Raw genomic sequence first — 22592 nt, 5'->3', positions numbered from 1 at the left:
ATACTGGTAGTTATCATACCTTGGGTACCATATTCTGCAGCATTGCAGAGCTTCTAACCTTGCCTAGATCTATTTTAGCAGAAGATTATCTTTGTGTTTATGAATATTCATATCTGTAAATATTGTGCATACTGTTTTATCTTGGCATTAATCAAATGTGCTTCAATGAATATGTATTTTGTTCATTATTTTTCTGTTCTAATAGATTATTTTTTATTTGGCTTTATCACCTGCTGAAAAGACCTGAAACAATATTATTTCCTGTAGCTTAAAGCTAGGTAAACTACTCTCTGTTGCTATAGAAACAGCAGGCTCTGGTGGTGCATTTCATCTTCTAAGCTTTTTCTGATGTTAACAAAATAAAGACATAACCGTGACTCAGTTACTAGTGTAACAGTACCTGGATACTGTAAATAAATGTCAGCAAACCCTCATTATTGATAAATAAAGGTCATCAGTGGCTTATCAAGTTCAAATATTTGAGAATCACAGCAAACCGCAGAAGTGAATGGAAACTGTAAAAGATTTGCCTTTGACCTGAATTGTATGTAACCTATAGGCAGGGGCATATAAATAACCCCCACGACCCCTGCCATTGCAGGGGGCCCGGGAGCTGTGTGGGCAGATCTGCACAGCAGCAGTGGAGCAATATATAGTACTGCTCCTGGCGGTGATACACATGGGACTGAAGCCGCATTGTGATTGGCTGGCTCCACGGCACTTGCAAACTGAGCAGGAAGTGAAGAGGGTCCTGTATCAATGCCAGAATCTGGTGATGTATAACACGCCACTGCTACTATGCATTATCTAGGGGTTGAAGCCCCCTCCCCCCAGCTCCTGGCCCCCTCCCCCCTTCCTTTCTGCGGGAAAACCTGGCCCAATGTAGTTATGGTCAGATTTAGGTCCAATGCAGATATGGTCAGTAAAATGCTGATTACTCCATCTTGTATGCAAATTGCTTACAGTTTGGAATAAGGCCACGCAAATGCACTTATTTCCATTTATCATGAGCTCAATTACCAGTTGCATACACTTTGCATGCAAGCCACAATTATTTTAATCTAATTGTCCATTTCAAGTAACCTATTATTCTGTGGATTCTGCTCTCCAGAATTATTCTCAGATTTCAGTAGTCACAATCCAGCTACCTGGATGGTAACCTGTTCACAATGAGGAACTCTTAGCTTGCATGAGAGAGGAGAGGACAGCAGATGCTGCAGGTGGACAGCAATAGCATCTAGAAAGGGGTTTCTAACTGTCCAAAATGCTACTTTTCTTTTCCTTTTTTTAAACACACAATTCTTTTTGCATCTTAATGATCTTCTGAAAAGCACCCTAAATATCACATAACTATTCTGTAATGATGTGTAGCTGCTTTTACACAGACCATGCTCAGGCCTTGTTCTAGACTTTTTGCTGCCTGAGGCAAACTTGTGAAGATAGAGCCCCCCTCGGTAGTATAATTACTCCCAGTATAGGTAGCCTGGAGCAGTGGCATAGCTAAGGTAAGGAGCTATGGGCCCCAGTGCAAGTTTTACATTGGGCCTCCCCCAAGCACTCTTTACATAACAATTTATACAGTGCACCAAAACCTGCCAAGGACAACACCGTGTCAGAGGAGCAAGAAGAGGATGGAGAACAGTTTAATGATTACTACTATTTTTAAAGCATATATAGAAGTCAATATTACCAACACAGGACCAATAGAGAGCTAATACTGTGGTTGAGGGAGAGCCCTCTTTGGGCCCCTCTGGCCCAAGAGCCCTGATGCGGTTGCAACCTCTGCACCCCCTATTGGTATGCCACTGGCCTGAAGGGGGTGGCAGGCAGGTAGGGAGGCAGCAGGCACAGCGGGGGAGGGGGGTCAGACCCCCCCTTACCTTGGTCCCCTTGTCCGCTCTCCCCCTCCAGCTATTACCATAGTCAGTGTATAAGTAGCCGGCGGGGAAGCAATGACTCGCCTCCTTCCGCATTCCAGCGTGCATTCCACCTCTCGTCACTTCCTGCAATGCCGTCCACTGTACAGTGCCTGTGTTTTCTCATTGCAATTAATGGTTACTCTCAAAACAAAACACATACCTGACAACACACCACAAAACGCACAATTGTGCTGCAAAACACTTGTGGGAAATTGTCTGTGATTCCCACAGAGGCAAGTGTGATCCCTCCCTTAGTGCTGCAATAACTCTGTTTCTTGTATAGATGTTGTGAAAAGCCCAATATCTCCCAAAAATGTGTTTGTCCCACTGATGAAGTAAATGCATATTAATTACACACACTTAATATGTACATATTAAATGTGCAGATATTTAAAATGTGTTCATTTAAGATGTGGATTTGAAAGTAAAAAGAGACATTTAGCAGTTTAGAACATCTTGGTGAGAAACTGAATTATTTTGATCAACCTTACCCAGTCCATATTTTAAACTCCTGTTTCTGCCTGTGTCCTAGCAAAAGAGGGTGGAAGCCGTATAGGGGCTCGACTGAACTACTGTCTCACTCACTTTTTTTCACTGACCACTTAAAGAGACCTTTTGTCAAACCTGGCAAAATGTAAACCCATGGTTGTAGCAGATCACTGGTGGTTTGACCACTTCCTTACCACCTCACTGCCTGCAGCTTCTTGCATGCACTCTCCCTCTCAGAAGTCCACATAGTCATTGGGTCATGCAATTTCTTGGCCCACAAGAGGTGGATGAGCAGACTGCAATCCCGACCACAGCCACAACTTTCCAGAGACTGACAGGCAATGAATAGCCAATTAGTAAGCGGGAAGGTAGACCTGCGGTGGGGATTGCAGTAGCCCTGCACCCACTTCCCATAGATTTCATCTCGTGGGTTTGGATCTGTACCTTTGCTTGGCTACTCATGGATACCAAAGAACACAGAGTTTGGACTCTGTCACGCTGGCAGGCAGCATCCAGCTTCACCACAGGATTGACTGCAGGCAGATGCTCAAATCAACGTGCATATGCTCTAAATGGAGAATTCATTTTGGTCCTTGTGACAGGATTTAGTCTGAATACATTGATGGAAATGTACACCAGTAACAGTAGCTTCCTCACTCCCTAACACTGCTACTGTCTGCTGAGCGCATCTAGTGGCTGCAGCTCACACGGTTTGAGTCCACCAGGAGGAAAGTGCAATATAAATGCTATTTGTCTTGTCTGTGTTATCTTTTTGTTCTGTCCCTTTTAATTTTGGGGCAATACCACAATGACTGGGACCAATAGGAACCTTCACACAATAGTAGCACTACCAGAACAATAGTCCATGCTAAAGACCAGAAGAGAAAATGTTATCCTTGCTATAGTAAAATGCCATAAGTTGTTACGGAATCCAGCTAAAAATTGAGAAGGGTTAAAAGAGGTGAAAATGTGTTATTAAACAAGCTGAGCTGGAAGGAAGATTTGCAAAGCTGACAATGTTGCCTTACAGTATTGGCTGGTTCCAGAGAGGCTAAACTTTAATAAATGAAACCGAATGTATAGAAGGCAAAGGTTAAGTGTGATCATACAGAGCAGTAGGCTTTAGTGTACACTATGGCCATTAATAACATATTTGTTTTGTAACTATAGCACATGTTACCAGAAAACAGACTGTCATATTGGAGCTCTGTCTTTCACTGAGCTGTGCTGTTATTGTTATCTGGATACATTTCCTCTAATAATCATCTCAAAATAACTGTCCACAGGGAAAGCCAGTTGGAACGCCAGATGCTTCTGCATATTTCCGTGTGCTATCAGAGCATGGAGTGGTGGCCATGTTTACCGCACCAACTGCAATCAGAGCCATACGTCAGCAAGATCCAGAGGCGGATTTGGGGAAGAAGTACTCTTTAACAAAGTAGGTTCTATATAAATGGATATGTATGCTATAATAGCTGCTTAATTGTGACAAACAGAACAGAGAAACAATTTAAACTGTTTTACGGTAAGTTCAGTATATTCTTACGCCCCATAATTTGTCCTATCACCTAAACCGGAATTATTCTTTGTGTCCAGGTTTGCATTGCTTTGCTTATTGGGCAGAAGACATCCCCAACTTAAAACATTAACAAGCCTACCTAAACTGGAACTCGAGCCCTTTTTTATAGCTAGAAGTTAAATGGAATAAGTTTGTTTTACTTATTAGTAACACAGGAAGTATAAAACCTAACCCCAATGATCTCCTGCCCAGAGTGGTGGCGCAACGCTGTCTTGGCAAACTTACACTGGCTGCATCTTCAGGGCTGGTCTCCATATTCATATTGTGCCCTAAACTAAACTGCATTACAGAGTCCCACTCTAGTCACTAGCTCAGAAAAAAATCCAAAGCTATATAGAGTTAATAAATGTGACTACATTCAAAATTGTGTGAATAATAACAACCTGTTGAGCATTGTGACCTGTTATGGCCTTGACCAGGGCCGGGCCGAGGCATAGGCTGGAAAGGCTCCAGCCTCAGGGCGCAGTGCAGGAGGGGGCGCAGAATTCATTCAGCTGTCAATCCTAATTGTGCTTGAAGCAGAAAGAAATAAGAAAAGGGGATACATGGCAGTGACTGCAAGCCAGATAACTAGATATTAAGGTGTTGGGGAGGTTGTGGGCCCTGTGGCGCCTCTTAGTCTAATAGCAATCAGTGTGTGACGGCTGGGGTGGCAGGGATGGAGGGGCGCACTTTGGTGTCTCAGCCTTGGGTGCTGGAGGACCTTGTCCCGCCTCTGGCCTTGACAGACACTGTATCTCCGTGTTACACCACTGATTAATGTTCTTCCCTTTGTCATGCTCTTGCACACACTCTGTGATTCCTAGTAGTGCCCTTGGACATACCGTAGTCTATGCTTCTTTATAATGCAACTTGACAGGCTTTACACCTATAAATAACGCCCTCTGGTGGACATAGTGCCCTCTTATGACCTTTGCCAGTCTCTGCATCTTCTCGTAGTGTACCTTGTTGTACCTTTGTGCTTTTTCACAATGGTCCTGACAGACTTCACTTAATAAAATTGCTTTATTATTTTATATTCTTTTTTTTTGTATTTCAAATCATCCATTTCAGGCAGTTGTCTGGAATAAACTGTTACTCCAACAACCTCTTTTGCAGTACTTAAATAAAACAATAAACAAATCCTGTGTTTTCTTTATCTTATTGTTAAAGCTGCAAAGATGTTACCAGAGTTTTTTTTTTTTTTTTTTTTTTATAACATTACTCGTTTGTTACAAAAGCAGTGGTAACAACTGCTGGACAGAACCAGTTATACAACAATTGCAGAATATCTTTCCAAGCTTCAACCTGTTCAGTCACTAGAACCCATCTGCCTAGCAGACATGAATGCCACTTCTCTTTTTTTGTACTCTATGTACTCTAAAATTGCACAGGGCAACGTCCTTTCAATGCTGCCACCTCTTACTGACCTGGTTCCTCCATAACACACCTAGCAGAGTGTTATACCCCTCCCCCCCCCCCCCCCACCACCACCAGTCCTACCAGTCTGGAAGGAATTCCCCCAACCTAATGCAGAACTAGTGTGCAGAACTTTTCTTCTGATTGCCTACTACACTGGGGAAGAACCAACTCCAGGTGTGACCACACTTCAGCCATTCTTACCTCACAAAAGGTCATGGGTTGTATGATTCTGTTCTCACTTCTGTTTTTACAGTAGGGAAGACCACTTTAAAACTTATCAGCGTGCTTCTGCTCTTCATGGTCATTCAGCCGTTACTGTGCCTCCTGGAGCGTCCACAAGGAAAGTTTGGCCCAGTTGCTGGTTTTCATCGTTGGCTGGACTGCCTACAGTCATCTACCGTAAATCACAAGGCTAGATGAACAGAATGGCCCATCTTTTGCCTGACAACTTGTTTCACATTGTGTATTTCATCTCTTTTTTGTTTTTTTCTTTCTTTTTTTTTTTTTTTTCTTTTTTCTTTTATTGCTGACTACACGTTGTCAGGGATCTGGTTGTTTTGGCGTTACAATTTGTGCACACACTCTGTAGATGGATTAATCTGCAAACATGTGTTCTGTTCACTTGTATTGCTGGTGTAATATCTAAATGGTTAATGTTAATGCTGTATTGAGATAAAAAAGTGCTGCATATGTTCAGGCTTAACATGCACAGTTGCCCTTCAGGAACAGAAGTCATGCTGAAAGGCAAATATCCTAAATAAAGCCTCATATTTCTTGATGTCTGAGTAATTACAGAGGTAGAGGAATCTTCATCATTAATCAGCTGGGACACAAGACTCCTGCAAGCATCCTCACAGCAGGATAGTACAAATACACCGATGGCAACAGTACAATGATTCATGCTTGCTTCATTATTTTCCACATTATTAGAGTCATCGTACTAGAAGATGATGTGAGACATGCTATCCATCTCTTATTATCTGTGACCTTTACCAAATACTGCTTACATTGATCTGAATACACAATTTTCTAAAAACCCACAGTCTTAAATGTTTGGTGCTGAGAATAAACCATTTAAACCTGTTCCATGACCAGGGCTAAAGAGCTTGACCTTAATACAATGAATATTCCCTTGTACTAGCTTTATTCACAGCAAACTGCTTGTTGTTTTGCTTGACTTTCTCTTCAAGTTGTAATGCCAAACTGTTTACAAGTTTTAAAAATAAGCAGAAAAAAAATATAAGGGCGCTGTGTGTGTAGCTGTGTGTAAGCTTTGTATACGCTTCAGTAATTCACTTTACTGTGCATTTCACCATACAGTAAAGTATATATTTGTCCAATGAAGGTGTATCCAAGGCATTTCTAGAGAACCATTAAAAGGAACCCAAAGTGAGAGACCTGTGAAAGCTGCCATATTGATATAATTCCAGTTGCCTGGCATTGCTGCTGATCTTTCTGGTCATTAGGGTCTAAATCACACACCTGAAACATGCAGCTAATCTTGTCAGATTTGTCATAGACATCTGCTCTGCATGTTTGTTCAGGGTCTATAACTTAAAGTATCAGAGGCAAAGGATCAGCAGGAACAGCCAGGCAATGTGCATTTATTTAAAAAGAAATAAACCTGTCAGCCTCCATATCACTCTCACCTTGGGTTTCCTTTAATTGGGCTAGACTAGTTTAGGAATACAGAGGCACCAAAAATAGAATAAAATACACTAAAAACAGTTTAAAAATGGGAGGTAATGGTGGACCTCCCAACAGATGACATGATAGGTCTATTTCACTATAGAACACAAATTTTACTGGGATTTACTCCTCTATGTTGTGATGCGGGTTGAACATGCTTCCTCAGGCAATAGAGTATGTAGAGGCACAATATAATACACTAAGAGGCTGTACTGTAATTACATTGGTGTAAACCACTTAGTCTCCATAGGGTCATAAGTCAATGCGTAAATGGGATACTGGCAAACTCAAATGCATTAGTTCAGAGTTCCCCAACCCCAGTTCAGAGTGTCCTCAAGGCTCACCAACAGTACATGTTTTGCCGGAAACCACACGCAATCACAGGTGGGGTAATTAGTGTCTCAGCAGAGCTGTTCAACTACCTCTGTGGATTTCCACAAAGCATGCACTGTTGGTGGGCTTTGAGGACAGGGTTGGGGAACTCTGTATTAGTTGTGTTAGTTCATTTGGGTGCAATTGGCACTGTATGTAATACAGCAACACCACAGACTGCAGTGTTAATTTGTGCCTATGGTGCGGTGAGGGGTACAGTTGTTTTGGTTAGTGTTTGGTGTCCACAAGAGGGAGGTTAGTGTGCAGAGGGAATAGAGAGCAGCAAGATACTACCATTCCTGATTATTATTAATTTATTCAATATCAAAAACACAAACCGTGAACAAGACACTCATAAAAAAAACCCCCATAAAAACTACGTTTTATCAACTGCATGTGGCCAAGCTTTGCAAAAAACTGTGAGTCTCTGGAGTGCACTCCTATCAAAAAGATCCACAAGTATATATTGGATTGCAATCTTAATTATCTTCAGGCCCAGGCTTCAATGATGATGATAAATTGTGACATCCAAACAATATGGTCAGCACAGATCAACCCCGTGTGCTTACTAATATCTGCACGCCTCTATGTAATATACATATATATGCTCATTACTGACACTGTGATTCCTTACAAAAAAGGGGATATATTTAATCTTGCTGGACAAAAATATGGTTTGCGACGAGGGTCTGGTAGGAGGGTCGGTTGGGGAAGTAATACTGAGGACTCAGGTGGTGAGTCATCCGGCACCGATGGTAGTAATAAGAAACATGGTATTTAAAAAAAAAAAAGAAGGCAGAAATAGAAAGGGTAGACAGAGAAGGAATAATAACAAAAATAAAAAGAAGCCTGGGAATGGGGCTGATTCTAATGAATGCTCAGATTTTTTAGAAGTAAGCGAAGCAGAGGAAGACGAGGAAGGAAACGCAGGCATGCTGACGAGAGTGAGAAGTGGGATGGGGAGTTCCAACAGATAGAAGTTAAAGATGATGTGGACCAAATGGAAGTGATTAACCTTGCTGGAATAGATCTGACTGAGCCACAATTAAACGTTTTGAAATATGGGATGAATTTCTGTCCTAAAAATATGGGCAATGAATTTGAAGCCTATAAAGATGTACAACTTTTTTTGAGAAGGGTCCAGTTGAGACGCATGTACTCCCTTAAGGCCCCCGATGGACCCCTGGAGGATCCGTCTCGGGTGACCGCAGATGTTGATGATATAGATCTTGAAGAACTGTATGCTGAAGTTGATAGAATGTTAACCCCGGTTCACACTGAATTACACCCAAAATCTACATACATGCCCCCCTTGAGCACAAATAAATATGTTTCTATGTTTATGGAATTAGTCAGTGAAGATTTGAGAGGTTTGGATTGGAAAAAGAAGGGGAGGGACAATTTAACTAAAGATGAAAGAAAGGCCCTGAAGGAACTTCAATCTATCCAAGATATTATAATTAAGCGTAGTGATAAGGGGGGTAATGTTGTTATCATGTCTAGGGAAAATTATGACAAAGAGGCATTGCGCCTTTTGGGGGACAATTCTACAGAAATGTAGAGTTAACCCTTTTCCGGCTTTGATTGAGAAAATGAACCGCAAGTTGCAGTGGGGCTTCCTAGAGGGGCATATTTTGGAAAGAGAACTAAAATATTTGCAAATTAAGGAGTACACTATCCCAACATTTTTATTTTTTTACCAAAAACTCACAAAAATTTAGAGTGCCCCCCGGGACGCCCTATTATTTCGGGAAATGGTGGCCCCCTTGAAAGATTGGCCGGATTTGTGGACCTAAAAATTAAAAACATTGTGAAGGGTCTGCCGTCATTCGTTATGGATACCAAGGATGCATTGGCTGGCATTGAGGGAGTACATGTGGCAAAGGACTGGTGGCTTGTGGGATTAGATGTGGAGGCATTATTCACATCAATACCCAATGATAAGGGTCTTGAGGCCTTAGAACATTTTTTGAATATCTATTTTTGTGATCATGTGGGTCAGTCGGATTTTATTTCAGACTGCATGAGATTGATCTTGGACATACAGACAAAAGAGGGGTGTGGCTATGGGGGCGGCGTGCTCTCCTGCCTACGCATGTCTTCACCTGGGATATTGGGAGCAGGAGGTTGTGAGGTCCATGCGTGGGTATGTCGAGCACGTCGCCCTCTGGCTACGTTATGTGGATGATATTTTGATGCTTTGGAAGGGCACTAAGGATGAATTAATCCAATTTGTGACTGCCCTTAATCGAAATGACCGTAATATTTTTGTTACTTTTTCATGCAGTCAAGAGTCAATTTCATTTTTGGATTTAAACATGAGGAAAGATGGGGAAACCCTAACTACATGCACATTCTGGAAGCCTACAGCTGGTAATACCCTCTTGTCGGCTTCTAGCTCTCACTTACCTGCTCAAAAATGGGCTGTTCCCACTGGTCAGTTTCTGCGATTACGCAGAAACTGTAATAAAATTGAGGATTTTTAAAAAGGAAGCAGGTGAGTTGAGGGCTAGATTGCTGGCAAGGGGGTACCCAAATAGAATTAATATTACAGCATATCATAGAGCTTTGGCCCGCAATAGGAAAGAATTGTTGATTAAGAAGGAGAATCTGTCTTTGATTTCTCAGGATGCTGAGGTACCAATATCGAGAATTGTAACTACGTATGGGGCACAATTTGGTGATGTTAGATCTATTTTATCCAGGCATTGGCATCTACTACTTAGAGACCTAATTATTCACAAAATTGTGGGCAATTATCCCCACATGGCAGCTAAGCGTAGTGCCAATTTGGGAGATTTACTTATACATAGTGAATTTAATTGTGAAAGGAATATGAAAATTGATAGGAGAAAAGGAATGTATACCTGTGGTGGGTGTGAAATGTGTAGATTTGTCCAACAAGGAAATATGTTTTACAATCATGATAGATCTAAATCATTTTTAGTAAACAACTTCTTCAATTGTGCAACCGAAAAAGTTATCTACCAGATTCGGTGTCCGTGTGACTTGATCTACATTGGTAAGACTTACCGTTCCCTAAATACAAGAATTGGTGAACATGTATCTAATATTAAAAGCACTACGATTGATAGGAAAAAGTTGAATCCGATGGCCTTGCACTTTAAGACTGCACATAATGCTGATCCTAGGGGATTGAAAGTAATGGGCATCCATAAACTTAATATAAGTGCAAGGAGAGGTGACTATGATAAACAGCTCCTTAGAAAGGAATCTTATTGGATTTACCAATGTGGAAGCTTGCACCCCTTAGGTCTGAATAAGGACCTCAATATAAAGGCATTCCTCTGAACTTTGTGAAGCGATCCTGTATTTGGAGTGTCAGCGCGTATTTGCGCACACAGTGAACCTGCGCTGTAATGCTTTTAACCTTACATACATTTTGCATGATCCAGCCCCGTTGGAGGATAAGAAGGGGTGGTCATGTGGACAGTACGTCATGTCTGAGGAAGTCTATTGGACGAAACGCGTCAGGTGTCTGTGACGTCCGCTTGTGGCCGGAGCCTTTCCTCCGTGCCTCCATGCTCTTCCTCTTGCCTCTCATACCGCTGTCTCCCGTCACCTTTCGGGGGATCCTTTGGACTTTAGAGCTACCACGCTTGAACTAATCAACTGGGCAGAAGCACTTGCTGGTCTGGATGCGTCCGGTCGTGAGTTATGAGCTAAAGCTTATTGCATTATTCAATCGCACAACTGCTTACCTGACAAGCGCTGACGTATGTTTGCTGTTCAATTGTCTTGCGGAGATTGGCTTGAGAGGTTTGACATAGGAATCACAGTGTCAGTAATGAACAACATGTATATGTATATTACATAGAGGCGTACAGATATTATTAGTAAGCACACGGGGTTGATGTGTGCTGACCATATTGTTTGGATGTCACAATTTATCATCATCATTGAAGCCTAGGCCTGAAGATAATTAAGATTGCAATCCAATATATACTTGTGGCGCTTTTTGATAGGAGTGCACTCCAGAGACTCAGTTTTTTGCAAAGCTTGGCCACATGCAGTTGATAAAACGTAGTTTTTATGGGGGGTTTTTTATGAGTGTCTTGTTCACTGTTTGTGTTTTTGATATTGAATAAATTAATAATAATCAGGAATAGGTTCTGGCTCCCTTAACCATTTTTTGTAAATTGATTGCATTATTAATAGGGTGAGACGGAGAGAGATTTTTTTGAAGTTTATATCCCGTACTATTTTGTTTGACTAAGATACTACCATTATTATTATCATTATCTGTAATATCTTGCACCTAAATTCACTCACCACAATACAAAACATACCCTTATTAATACCTTATGCAATGATCCAGTTTTTCACACTGCATACAATGTGAATGAGGACATTGAAATGCATCGGAGAACATACATGCTGTTGCACATTATTAAGCCCCGTCTACATGAGGCGATCCGGCAGCTCGATTAGCCACCGGATTGCCTCTTCCGCATCCCCGCGCGTCCCCGCTCGCACGCACGTGCGTCGGATTCGATTCGCCCTCGTCCCTGCGCCGCTTATCTTCCGCTCGATTCCCTGCCATTGTCCCCTTGTGGGGAGCGAGCAGGGAATCGGCGGCGGCAAAATCGGACATGACGGATCTTCTCAATCGAGCCGCATCAGTGGCTCGATTGATAAGGAACATTGCTCCGTGTAGACGGAGCTTTAGACATACAAGAATATATTATGAAATATAGTGTTAACAAAGCCACAAATTGCCATTCTTATTTTAAAAAATGAATAAGTTTAAAGTGTATGTGCACTATTACAACAGTTATGTACAATCACACCTCTATTGTGTAGATCCAGGAAGGAGCATTTGTTGAAACTGCACAGATTCTCTACTCTTCCCTGGAGGCACATTCACACTGATCAGTTCATCTAGGCGTGAGCGCTGCCCCTTGTAATACAGCAACACCATAGACTGCAACGCTCATTTGCAGCTATGGCCTGCTGGAGGAGTTACTTTGGGTGGGGAACAGTAATGAGTTTAGCTACACCATATTCTTTGTCTTTCAAGGGCTTTCATAATGCTCACCAAGCTTATTTTTATAAAAACGGAATTTGCATACACACAATTTTAAATGTAGTCCTATTTATTACCTCTATACATCTCTAGATTTTTTCTTTTTTTTTTCCGCAGAGCTAGTGACTAGAATGGGACAATATACTGCAGCATAGCTCAGGGCACAATATAAATGTGAAGATCAGCCAGTGTAAGTTTCCCAAGACAGCGCTGCACCACCACTCTGGGCAGTAGATCATTGGAATTAGGTTTATGTAAGTCTTATGTTACTACAAATAAAGAATAAAAAATAATGCAGGGGGCCACCACGATGCACAGCATTTAGTTGCTCAGCGATTTTTCATGGCACACTTGCAATTCTATGTATCATAATGAATGGAATCGCATTGCACAATGCAAGAAACTAGTCAATGCAATTCCAGGGTGAATCCCAACTCATGGATGGAAAATGCAAACTGTGCAGTCTATGCACTTTCTGATGTCCCTGCGGATCACATTGCATTTCCTGAAGCGCAGCTGGTATCACGTAGCTGAAAACAGGGTCTTAAGCTTGTTAATGTTACAAGCTGAGGATGTCCTCGGCCCAGCTGTGAGTACAAATATCAGTGTATAGGTACAAGTGCATTGTATGTGAATTAAAGAGGCAATTCACTGGGCGCAGCCTTAAAGTGGATCCGAGATGAAAAACTAACTATAACAAGTAACCTGTCTATATATCTTATCTAAAGTTTAGATTGTTTACTCAGCAAATCTAGCTGCAGACAGCTTCAGCTGTTTATAATTATTTATTCCTGTGATACGAGGGCAGCCATGTTCTGTTTGTCACATTACACACAGGCAAGCTGATCTGTATCTCCCATTCCCCTCTCCTACTCCCTCCTCCCCTCTGCCTCTGAAATCTCTGGCTAGTAACCTCCTCCTCCTCCTGCCCAGACTGAGCTCCCATAAGCCCTTGCTACTAAGGCTGAGAGTGCCAACGCTTTCTGGAGAAGCTGTGGGCAAGGCTTGTTTAGTTTATAGGAAATTGGAGTATTAAAACAAAACAAAAAAAGTATTTGGCTTGAGGAATGCCCTATAAACTATATGAAAGGAACACAATTATGCAATGAATAAAAGTTTTTATCTCGGATCCACTTTAAAGTACACCTGAACTTGAAGGGATATGGAGAGTGCCATATTTATTTCCTTTTAGACAATACTTATTGTCTGACTGTTCAGTTTATCACTTGCCTCTAATAGTTTTAGCCATAGACCCTAAACTAGCATGTAGATCAGGAGTTTCTGATTGAAGTCTGACTAGATTAGCCACAAGCTTGTTTCAAGTGTGTGATTCAGACAATACTGAAACCAAAGAGACTAGAAGAACAGCCAGGTAATTTGCATTGTTTTAAGGGAAATAATTACAACCTCTATATCTGTCTCTTAGTTAAAGGACAGCTGTAATGAGAGGGAAAAAGAGGCTGCCATATTGATTTCTTTTTTAATGAAAACCAGTTGCCTAGCTGTCCTGCTGATCTTCTGCCTCGAATACCTTTAGCCATAGTCCCTGAACAAGCATGCAGCAGATCAGGTATTTCCGTCATAATTGTCAGACCTGACAAAATTAGCTGCATGCTTGTTTCAGGTGTTATTCAGACACTACTGCAGCCAAGTAGATCAGCAGGATAGCCAGGCAACTGGTATTGTTTAAAAGGCAATACATATGGCAGCCTCCATATTCTTCTCACTTCAGTTGTCCTTTAAGGTGTCCTATAACTCACATCTGCTCAACCAGTATAGAATTATTCTCTTTATCATCTTTCAGACCTGGCCACAGTGTTGATATTCTTTTTCTAAGTCAGTAAAATATACTGACAAAAATTGGTAAAATGAGAGGCCTTATTGTAATCCAGCTTGGAGGTGGACATTGGCCACATATTAATGGCTTTTGTTTTTGGTTCATTTGATACTGAATAGGTTCCGTACATTGTTTGTTGCGGGAGAACGCTGTGATGTGGAAACACTGGAGTGGTCCAAGAGTATCTTCAAAGTGCCAGTACTGGATCACTGGTGGCAGACTGGTAAGTAGGCCTATTTTGTTTGTTTTTAGTAACAATTGATGGACCATATTTTTCTACAGCACAATTGACTGACTGCCATGCATGAAGGGTTGAGTAGATGGTTAGTAAAGGTTCTGGGCCTCTGAGGTGATACAAATTCCCCCCCCCCCCCCCCCATTACTACGCAGCTTGGAATCAGACTAGTCAGAATCTGCTGCAACTGCATTTGACTGATACAGTTCCAGGCTGCATTGATCATTGAAAAAGTGGTAATTCTTACTGGGCTTTCATTGACAGCCCCCGGTCAGTACAGCTCTTTAGTTCCAGGCCAACAAATATGGGAAAACTGATTGCCGGTTCCAAGAATACAGCCTAGCAAAATATCGCAACAGAGGTGACATAAATACCTGCCCGATATCCGATATGGAAAGCAATCAATCACTCAATGATCTAAATCATTATTACCAAAGTAGGGACTACTGGTAGTATTGATCAATTCTACCTCTTTGTTAACTTGATTTTGGATAGATTTCAGTTGAAATTTAATAAGAGATTTAAATTACTGGCATTGTACTGCTCCATGCAAAACTATATAGCTGCCCGCTCTTGCTCCCTCCACCCACTCTGAACTGATCAATAAACTGTCCAACATTGGTCAAAAGTTAATTGATCTGGTGTGTGGGGAGACAACAGATCACAAGCAGATTTCAGCTAAGTGATATGATCGTATTTATAGATCAGTGTTGTATGACATGGAGTTGCGTTATAAATAAAGACTAATACTAAGGTTGTGTAACTAAAGACTGTACCATAGCTCTTCAGTGGAGCAGAGCCATCTGTGCAGCATTATTAGTAACATGTACGTCATTGGGAAAACAAAGCTGTTAGGAGAGATTCACTATACGTATTTGTTGCCCTGAAACCATATCATAAATAGTGAGGTGTATTTGTGGCTAAACTGTAAAGAATGATTAGAAAACTTAAAGGGAACCTCAGGTGAGAAAGATATGGAGGTTTCCCTATTTAATATCTTTCAAACAAGTTCTGCGGCTGTTCACTTGATCATCTGACTTTTAAAGCGGACCTCAGAACTTCCTCTTTGTTCTAAAAGATATGTAACAGCATAAGAGCCTTTAGCCTTTAAAGAAAAACATTTTGTTATAGCTGATACAATTCCTGCAATAAATCTGCAGTTAATCTACTTCCTACTTTCATGAAAACAGATATAGGGTTAAAGAAAACGCCAGCCACTGGAGCCAGGGAATGTAAATATATCAAGCCTTGTCAGGCTTGTTAGGGGAGGATTGCGGGACACTTCGGGGGAGCCAGCGCTGGATTGCCTGCAGCTACAGGGGAGGGGGAAACCTCATTGGGACCCTGAGGCTTCCCCCTCCTGAGATAAGTACACCCCAGGGGGCGTTTTTTTAGTACAGTCTCTTAAAACATCCTGTGTTTACCAATTAACTCCCTGTTGTGGCGAGCAACTGACTGAGGGATCAAATTACAACTTGTGGTTAGTCACAGATGAGGAGGAATTAGACAGAATAAACTCTCTAAATACATACAGGTTTCATTTCTCTGTTTTCCTTCTGTCCAGTGCAAGAGTTCAGCTCTACTTTAAGCTCCCTTTACAGACTAGATAATAACGACCACCTCTGCCAAGAATACAGCCTGTGTATGGCAACCCCTGACCCCTCTCTACTGCTCTGCCCACCAAGCAGATCACTTCAGCCAAGGACATTGTCCTCCCCACTTGTCCCGCTGCCATATGACATCACTCCTGCGTCACTCCACACATGCATAGGAACAGTACACATTGCTAGCCTACAGACGCTCAATGAGTCTGTCAGCCTTGGCCCTATAATGTTTTCCAAGGGATCGGGCGACATGCCTCACGCGTGTGTATGAGCCTTTTTACTTTTTAGTCCTTGACCCTGAACAAGCATTCAGATCAAGTCTGACTGGATTAGCCACATGCTTGTTTCAGGGTGAGATTCAGACACTGCTGATGCCAGAAGATCAACAGGATAGCAAGGAAAGTGGTATTGTTTAATATGGCAGCCTCCATACCCCTCTCACCTCATGTTCTCTTTAACTTGCCTTCAGCTGCCTGTTGCTTATTTTGCAGAGAAATGGTAGTAGAAATTGCTTCATTGAAACTCATAGCAAGTATTTAAAATCTGTAGGAGCTTTAGCTTTATTTTTGGCTTGTCTGGATTTCCATGCGGAACACTCCAGTGCACAGTGTAGCTGAAAAAGGTAACATGGCTAACTATGCTTTTGAAGGTCCCCCTTGATAATGCAAGCTGTGAAAATGGGGAAGGTTTTGAAAACTGGAGCAAAAGGAATATTTTGTCTCTTTGTTTTTGTGCATGAACAATCCTTTGCTTACTTTGATCTTTTCTGCAGATTGGTATTTCGGATTAGAGCTGCTCTATGGGCTTGATATCCTCTGTGGCTTAGTGCAGCATTGCTTAAAAGTTTTGACGGATTAAATGATGCTATACAGTAGACTGTCCTTATAACAAACTATGTTAAACTGTTTCCCCAAGTCCCAGTAAATGTGTCTGTATAAATATACAATGTATGACAAATTCCGATATAGTAAACTTTTGGTATAGTAAACCACCGGTACTTGGCCATGGCTAGGTCCCTTGGAGTTTACCATAAAGGGATTCTACTGTATTAGAATAAAATTAACAAAAATATAGCCTCAGCAGTTTCTCTAAACTTTTGTTTTTAAGTTTGTGTGGTTTTTGATGTGGCATACTTTTCTCCAACTAAAATCCAGCTCATCGGCTTACTGTAAATCCCCATTTGCTTTAAAAACTGAAACATTTAAGGCTGCCTTTAAATCCCATTATGTTTCACTTCTAGAATATGTCATTGTTTAAAATGAATAAATGAATAAATAAAATGGACCTAAGTTGGATCACTATCTAAAAGTAATACACGAACATCACTAGTGGATTTTGAAAACTGTGTTGGCGGGTGAACAGACTCACACTAGTCATCTCACATCTGCGTTGTGCTGCAAGAGTTGTTGTCTCTGTAAAATGTATTAGCTCTAGGCTCACTATGCACCAGCGGTTATGGATGTGCAGCCTTGCTTACAGAGGCATAAAGAGATGATTTGCATTTTTTGGAGTGATGCACCATGGGAAAACACAGTTGCTCACTTAAGCTGGGTGAGTGCAAATACCTTCTGTTTTAAGAAGGCACATTACATTTAGCAGTTGTCAAAGCCAGTGAACTCCTCAGTCTTACCCATGTCAGTAAATCTATCCTCAAAAGCCTCTGCACGTTGTTGTTAATAATATAATTCATTTATAAGGCACCAACTTATTCCGTTGTGCTGTACAAATAAATAGCTTACAAACTAATGGACAAACAAGGACAATATGGATAATACAGTTTGACAAAACACTTTGTACTAAGTATACTGTATATAGTTGGACAGCCAGTATATTCAGTGTTACTGATATACAATAGAAGAGAGTACCCTTCCTATACAAGTTTGAGATCAACAACTGAAGAGTCCTCAGATTTTACAGCTACACATTTATACTATGAATCTCTCATTGAACCACAACCCAAATGACCACCAGACTGAACTGCTGACACAAGGCAGGTTGGGCCCACGGATTTATTTAGTGGTGCTAAATTCTTATTCTGTTATCAACAGAAAGTGAGATTCATCAGATATAAATACTTTAGCTGTTGAGCTCCAGTGAGCCTGTTGCAATTATGTGGTGTTCATTCTTAGACAGTTGTCTTCCCACCAAAGTTGTAGAGTGGTTCCCTAAATTACTGCATCCTTTTTGCCATCTTCAACCAGTCTGCCAATTGTCCTCTGGAGTCCTTCACCAGTGATTGACTGAACAGTCAATATGGAACATCTTGATTTCCCCAAAAGACTGCAGTATCTTTTGTACTCGGCCATCTTTTTTTGACATATCGTGTGAGTGGTTGAGCACACACACACACACACACACACACACACACACACACACACACACACACACACACACACACACACACACACACACACACACACACACACACACGATCAGCAGCCTAGCTCTGTAGTTCTGATTCTTTTAACTCAATGGCCTTTACACACTCTGTTTTGCTCTGTATGGGTTTGTAAAAAAAAAAAAAAAAAAAAAAAGTACAGTAATCATGACTCTATGAAGACAACTCTGACAGAAAGTGTTAACAAGATTATATGTGGCGTGCTGGCTTTTGTGTGTGGTTTCCAGGTTTTACCATATATACTCGCGTATAAGCTGACCCCCCCCCCCCCCCCCCCCCTTCCAAAAAATGAGAAAAAATAATTGACTTGAGAATAGGCCGAGGGTAGGAAATGTGGGGGTCTCATGGTGTAGAACAAAGCATTGTGTGGAGAAGACAGTTGACTTGGAGGGGGTTAGAAGTAACATATGCACATTAATCTTGTATTGAGGGCTACTGCTGCACATGGGGACTGCAGTGTATAGAAGGGTACGCCTAAAGTATACAGAACAGGGGCTGCCTTTAAAAGGCAGAGACAGTAAAAGACAATTGGCCTACTGCAGAAAATATAATCCAGCCCTAACCACAATAATTATAACAAGGATCAATGTAATCAAACCAACTATCAAGCAAGAAAGAAATATCTATTGTGGTTTGCCATCTCTACTCCTGAATATTGCACTGGCTGCCTCCTCTGAGTGCACCCCAATACAGCATGATCAGAGAAGCTGCATTTGCAGAGTGGTGGTGCATCTTAAACTCGCAGGTCAGTGTCTGTGCCGTGTCTTCACTTTCAGCCATGTGCAAAGTAGAGCTGGTTATTTCAGTGTGTGCCACTGCCTGAACTGTGATGTATTGTGTGCTCCTCGAGTGTCCCATCGGAATAAGCAGAGCGGTGTAAGTGCTGCATTCCAGAGCAGAATTTGAGGCATATCTTTTCCCCCGACATCTTCCCCACCCCCCAAATGTCCGAGAGTCCCCCTGCACATGGAGCACTGGTAAATGAGGAATTTGTAGCATACCTCTTCCCTGTCATCACCCCCCTAATGTCCGAAAGTCCCTTGGTATGTGGAGTGGAATGCTGTTTTCTTCCGTGGTTCCTGTGCACGCCACCATGATTCCTCTGTAACTTGTCAGCTTGTCCCATTACTATGACGCCTGAAGTGGCGTACGTGATGGGCACCACTAGAGGCCGCCCTAGCAATGAGACTGCAGCTGAAAAGTTGCAGAGGAATCAAAGCCGCTCGCACTGGGAACCAGCGAAAGAGTAACACTGCGCTCCACATACCGGGGAACTCTCGGACATTCGGGGGGTGATGACAGGGAAGAGGTATGCTACAAATTCCTCATTTACCAGTGCTCCATGTGCAGGGGGACTCTCGGGCATTTGGGGGGTGGGGAGGATGCCTGCAGCACTTACACCGCTCTGCATATTCCGATGGGACACTCGGGGAGCACGCAATACATCACAGTTCTTTAGAGCTGCTGTTGAGCTCTTCACACTGCGGTGGGGGTGCATCGGGAGGGACACTATTGCATAGTGACTTCATAGTGACTTGAGTACAAGCCGAGACCCCCACTTTGGGACCACTTTTTTGGTCCCAAAAACTCGGCTTATACTCGAGTATATACGGTAAGTGTTACACAACAAGATGGGGACTGAGCATAAGATTTGTTAAGAAGCAGCGAGAGATAGCCATACCAGGGAAAACATATGTTGATAAATACTTGTTCTACTTACATAACATATGTATTGTACTGTCTGTCTACATTTTGATTTCAGTGAATTTTATATAGTAAATAAAGAGAAAACTGTTCCTGCCAATTTCCTTGTTGACTTCTTCTGACTGAAGCCAATTCTGATGTCGTTTTTTTGATTACTTTTTTATTTCTCTTAGAAACTGCACTGCCATATCTAGCTTGCTTTGGAAACATGTGAGCACTTCATAGATAAGATTTTAGCAGCTTCACACTGAACAACCCTCAGCCAATCAGAGAGGAGCAGGAATGTGGGAGGGGTGATGACAAGTTACCTTCTCATTGGCAATGTAGCAGAATAGAGACAGTGTGACAGATAAGATTGGTTACAGCAGAAACATTTCTGATTAGATTGGAATGCTTGCAATGCAGGGTTAGGTTACAGGCTGCATAATAAACACAGAGCAGTAGGTAAATGGAATTTAACTTTGTGGCTGACAATACTGTTTTAATCTGATCTATGACTAATGTTCCTACTAGCAACAGTGGGTGGTGTATGTAAGCATATCATGTAGATGTGTATATGCCTTCCATCACAGTACAGGCGTTCCTAATAAAGTGCTTCATTCGTGAACAAAATACCCCTCCAGAGGGATCCACAAGGAGTAATGTACACAAAACCTTACTGCATGGAGGTGCAAGTGAAGCACCAAAAACTGAGATATTTGGACTATATTGAATAAAATATCACTATAATGTTTGTAGTATTGTTAGAGCCTTAAAGGAAGCAGGATTATGCCAGGCTGCTCAGTAGATTTTGTGTGTCAGGATTAGCCGTATGTGTTTTCACTACCTGTCGGCTGGCTTAGGCTCAGCATTGCAGGTTGGATGATAGCTCTGTGCTTGCTCACCGTCTCCAGCTGTGGCTGTTGTCCTCCAAAAAACAAGAATCCTATATTGTGTGCACTGAAATTGTTCCCATTCGACAACAATTAATAAGGAACAACACAAGGCTGGTGGGGAAATGTAAAGTATTTGTGCAAAATATATGCATTTTATACAAAATGTGAATCTCCCTGTACATTTGCTGATAGAAGACATAAATGATGCAGTACAACAGCGCTGTCACTGTTCTGTTTGCTGAGGTTCTGATCTCTACTCCCAGAATCACACTTTGATCTAACTCTGATCTAACTAATAAGGTGAGGACAGCCACATGCCTGAGATTCCTGCCACGCCTGTCTTGTCTGAGCCACAAGCTGTGCAGAAGAGAAAGAGAGGACAGCTAGCATATGCAGCTAAAGAAAGCGAGCACAAGCACACATCTGTCTCCACACTAACTCTGCTGAGCCAAGTGCAGCTGACCGGTATAGAAATCGTGTACTTCTAGGCAGATTAGCAACACTCCATAGGCCGCACCCATCAATAAACTTGTGATGTGCCTCCAGTCAATACCTCTCTGCCCCGAGGGCTAATATACAGACTGTAGAAATATGGACACCCAGCACAGTCATCCTCTGGGCTTTTTTTATTGGTCAGCTCCTGATATTGAGCCTTAGTATAAATAACTGTTGCTTTTCTGCAGTGTATTCCATGGCTTGTTGAGCTTGAGAAAAAAAGCTGTAAGGTAGGGTGACCACACACCCTAAAAAAGAACACCACAGAGATTACAAGAGCCTAAATGGTGCATATATCACAAGAAAGGGCAACCAACCGCTGAAAGCAGGTGGAGATCTATAAACCCGACTACACTTGAGTGTCCAGCTAGAGCTGGATACGGTCTCACTCTTGGGAAAATCAATTAACAGTCCTATCGATGGCAAAGCCACTAGGTACCAGCGTTCACCCCTCCTGAAGAAAGGTACCTCTTACCCTTAATGTTGAGAAAGAGAGGATGTCCCTCTCAAAACTTTACATTTACAACTAGCCATCCTTTTTGTATGCTTTTAAATACTTTGAATCCATTTTGGACGATGTTGCTGGGTCTCCATTACTCTACAGTCTACTAGGCAGATTAGACTTACACAGTGTGTACAACGTTTTACTGTATTTGTAACATGGCTTCCTAGTAGAGGTTCTCAGAACAACAATTAGTTCTGCTTAGTTAAGTCCATAATGCAATACAGCAAAAATGACTCCATTCATTACACAATCCATTTTTACTACTGCGTTTAACTGGTTCATTTTAAGCTGCATTGATTTGCATATAATTACCATCTGCATACAACATTTGCATACATACCAATTATCTGACTCTCCACTGCTAATTTTCTCACTTTCTGCCTCTATCTGTTCCTCTGCTGCTATTTCTGGTGGAGGGGCAGATGGAGGTACAAAGGGCTATC

The 22592-nt window shown here is 41.8% G+C and overlaps 1 protein-coding gene across 1 annotated transcript in view; it reads left to right on the top strand.

Annotated features, from left to right (window-relative positions):
• ACSS3 (acyl-CoA synthetase short chain family member 3) overlaps window positions 1–22592 on the top strand; it is a 212379-nt gene that overhangs the window by 152963 nt on the left and 36824 nt on the right. Inside the window, exons 8-9 of the mRNA XM_068276864.1 lie at window positions 3695–3846; window positions 14453–14556. Coding sequence (XP_068132965.1) covers window positions 3695–3846; window positions 14453–14556 — 256 coding nt within the window. The remainder of the gene's footprint in view (window positions 1–3694; window positions 3847–14452; window positions 14557–22592) is intronic.

This window comes from Hyperolius riggenbachi, chromosome 3, assembly GCF_040937935.1.
Source record: "Hyperolius riggenbachi isolate aHypRig1 chromosome 3, aHypRig1.pri, whole genome shotgun sequence".
NCBI lineage: Eukaryota > Metazoa > Chordata > Amphibia > Anura > Hyperoliidae > Hyperolius > Hyperolius riggenbachi.
Note: the sequence above shows the minus strand (reverse complement) of the source record. Positions and strands in the feature narration are given on the sequence as shown.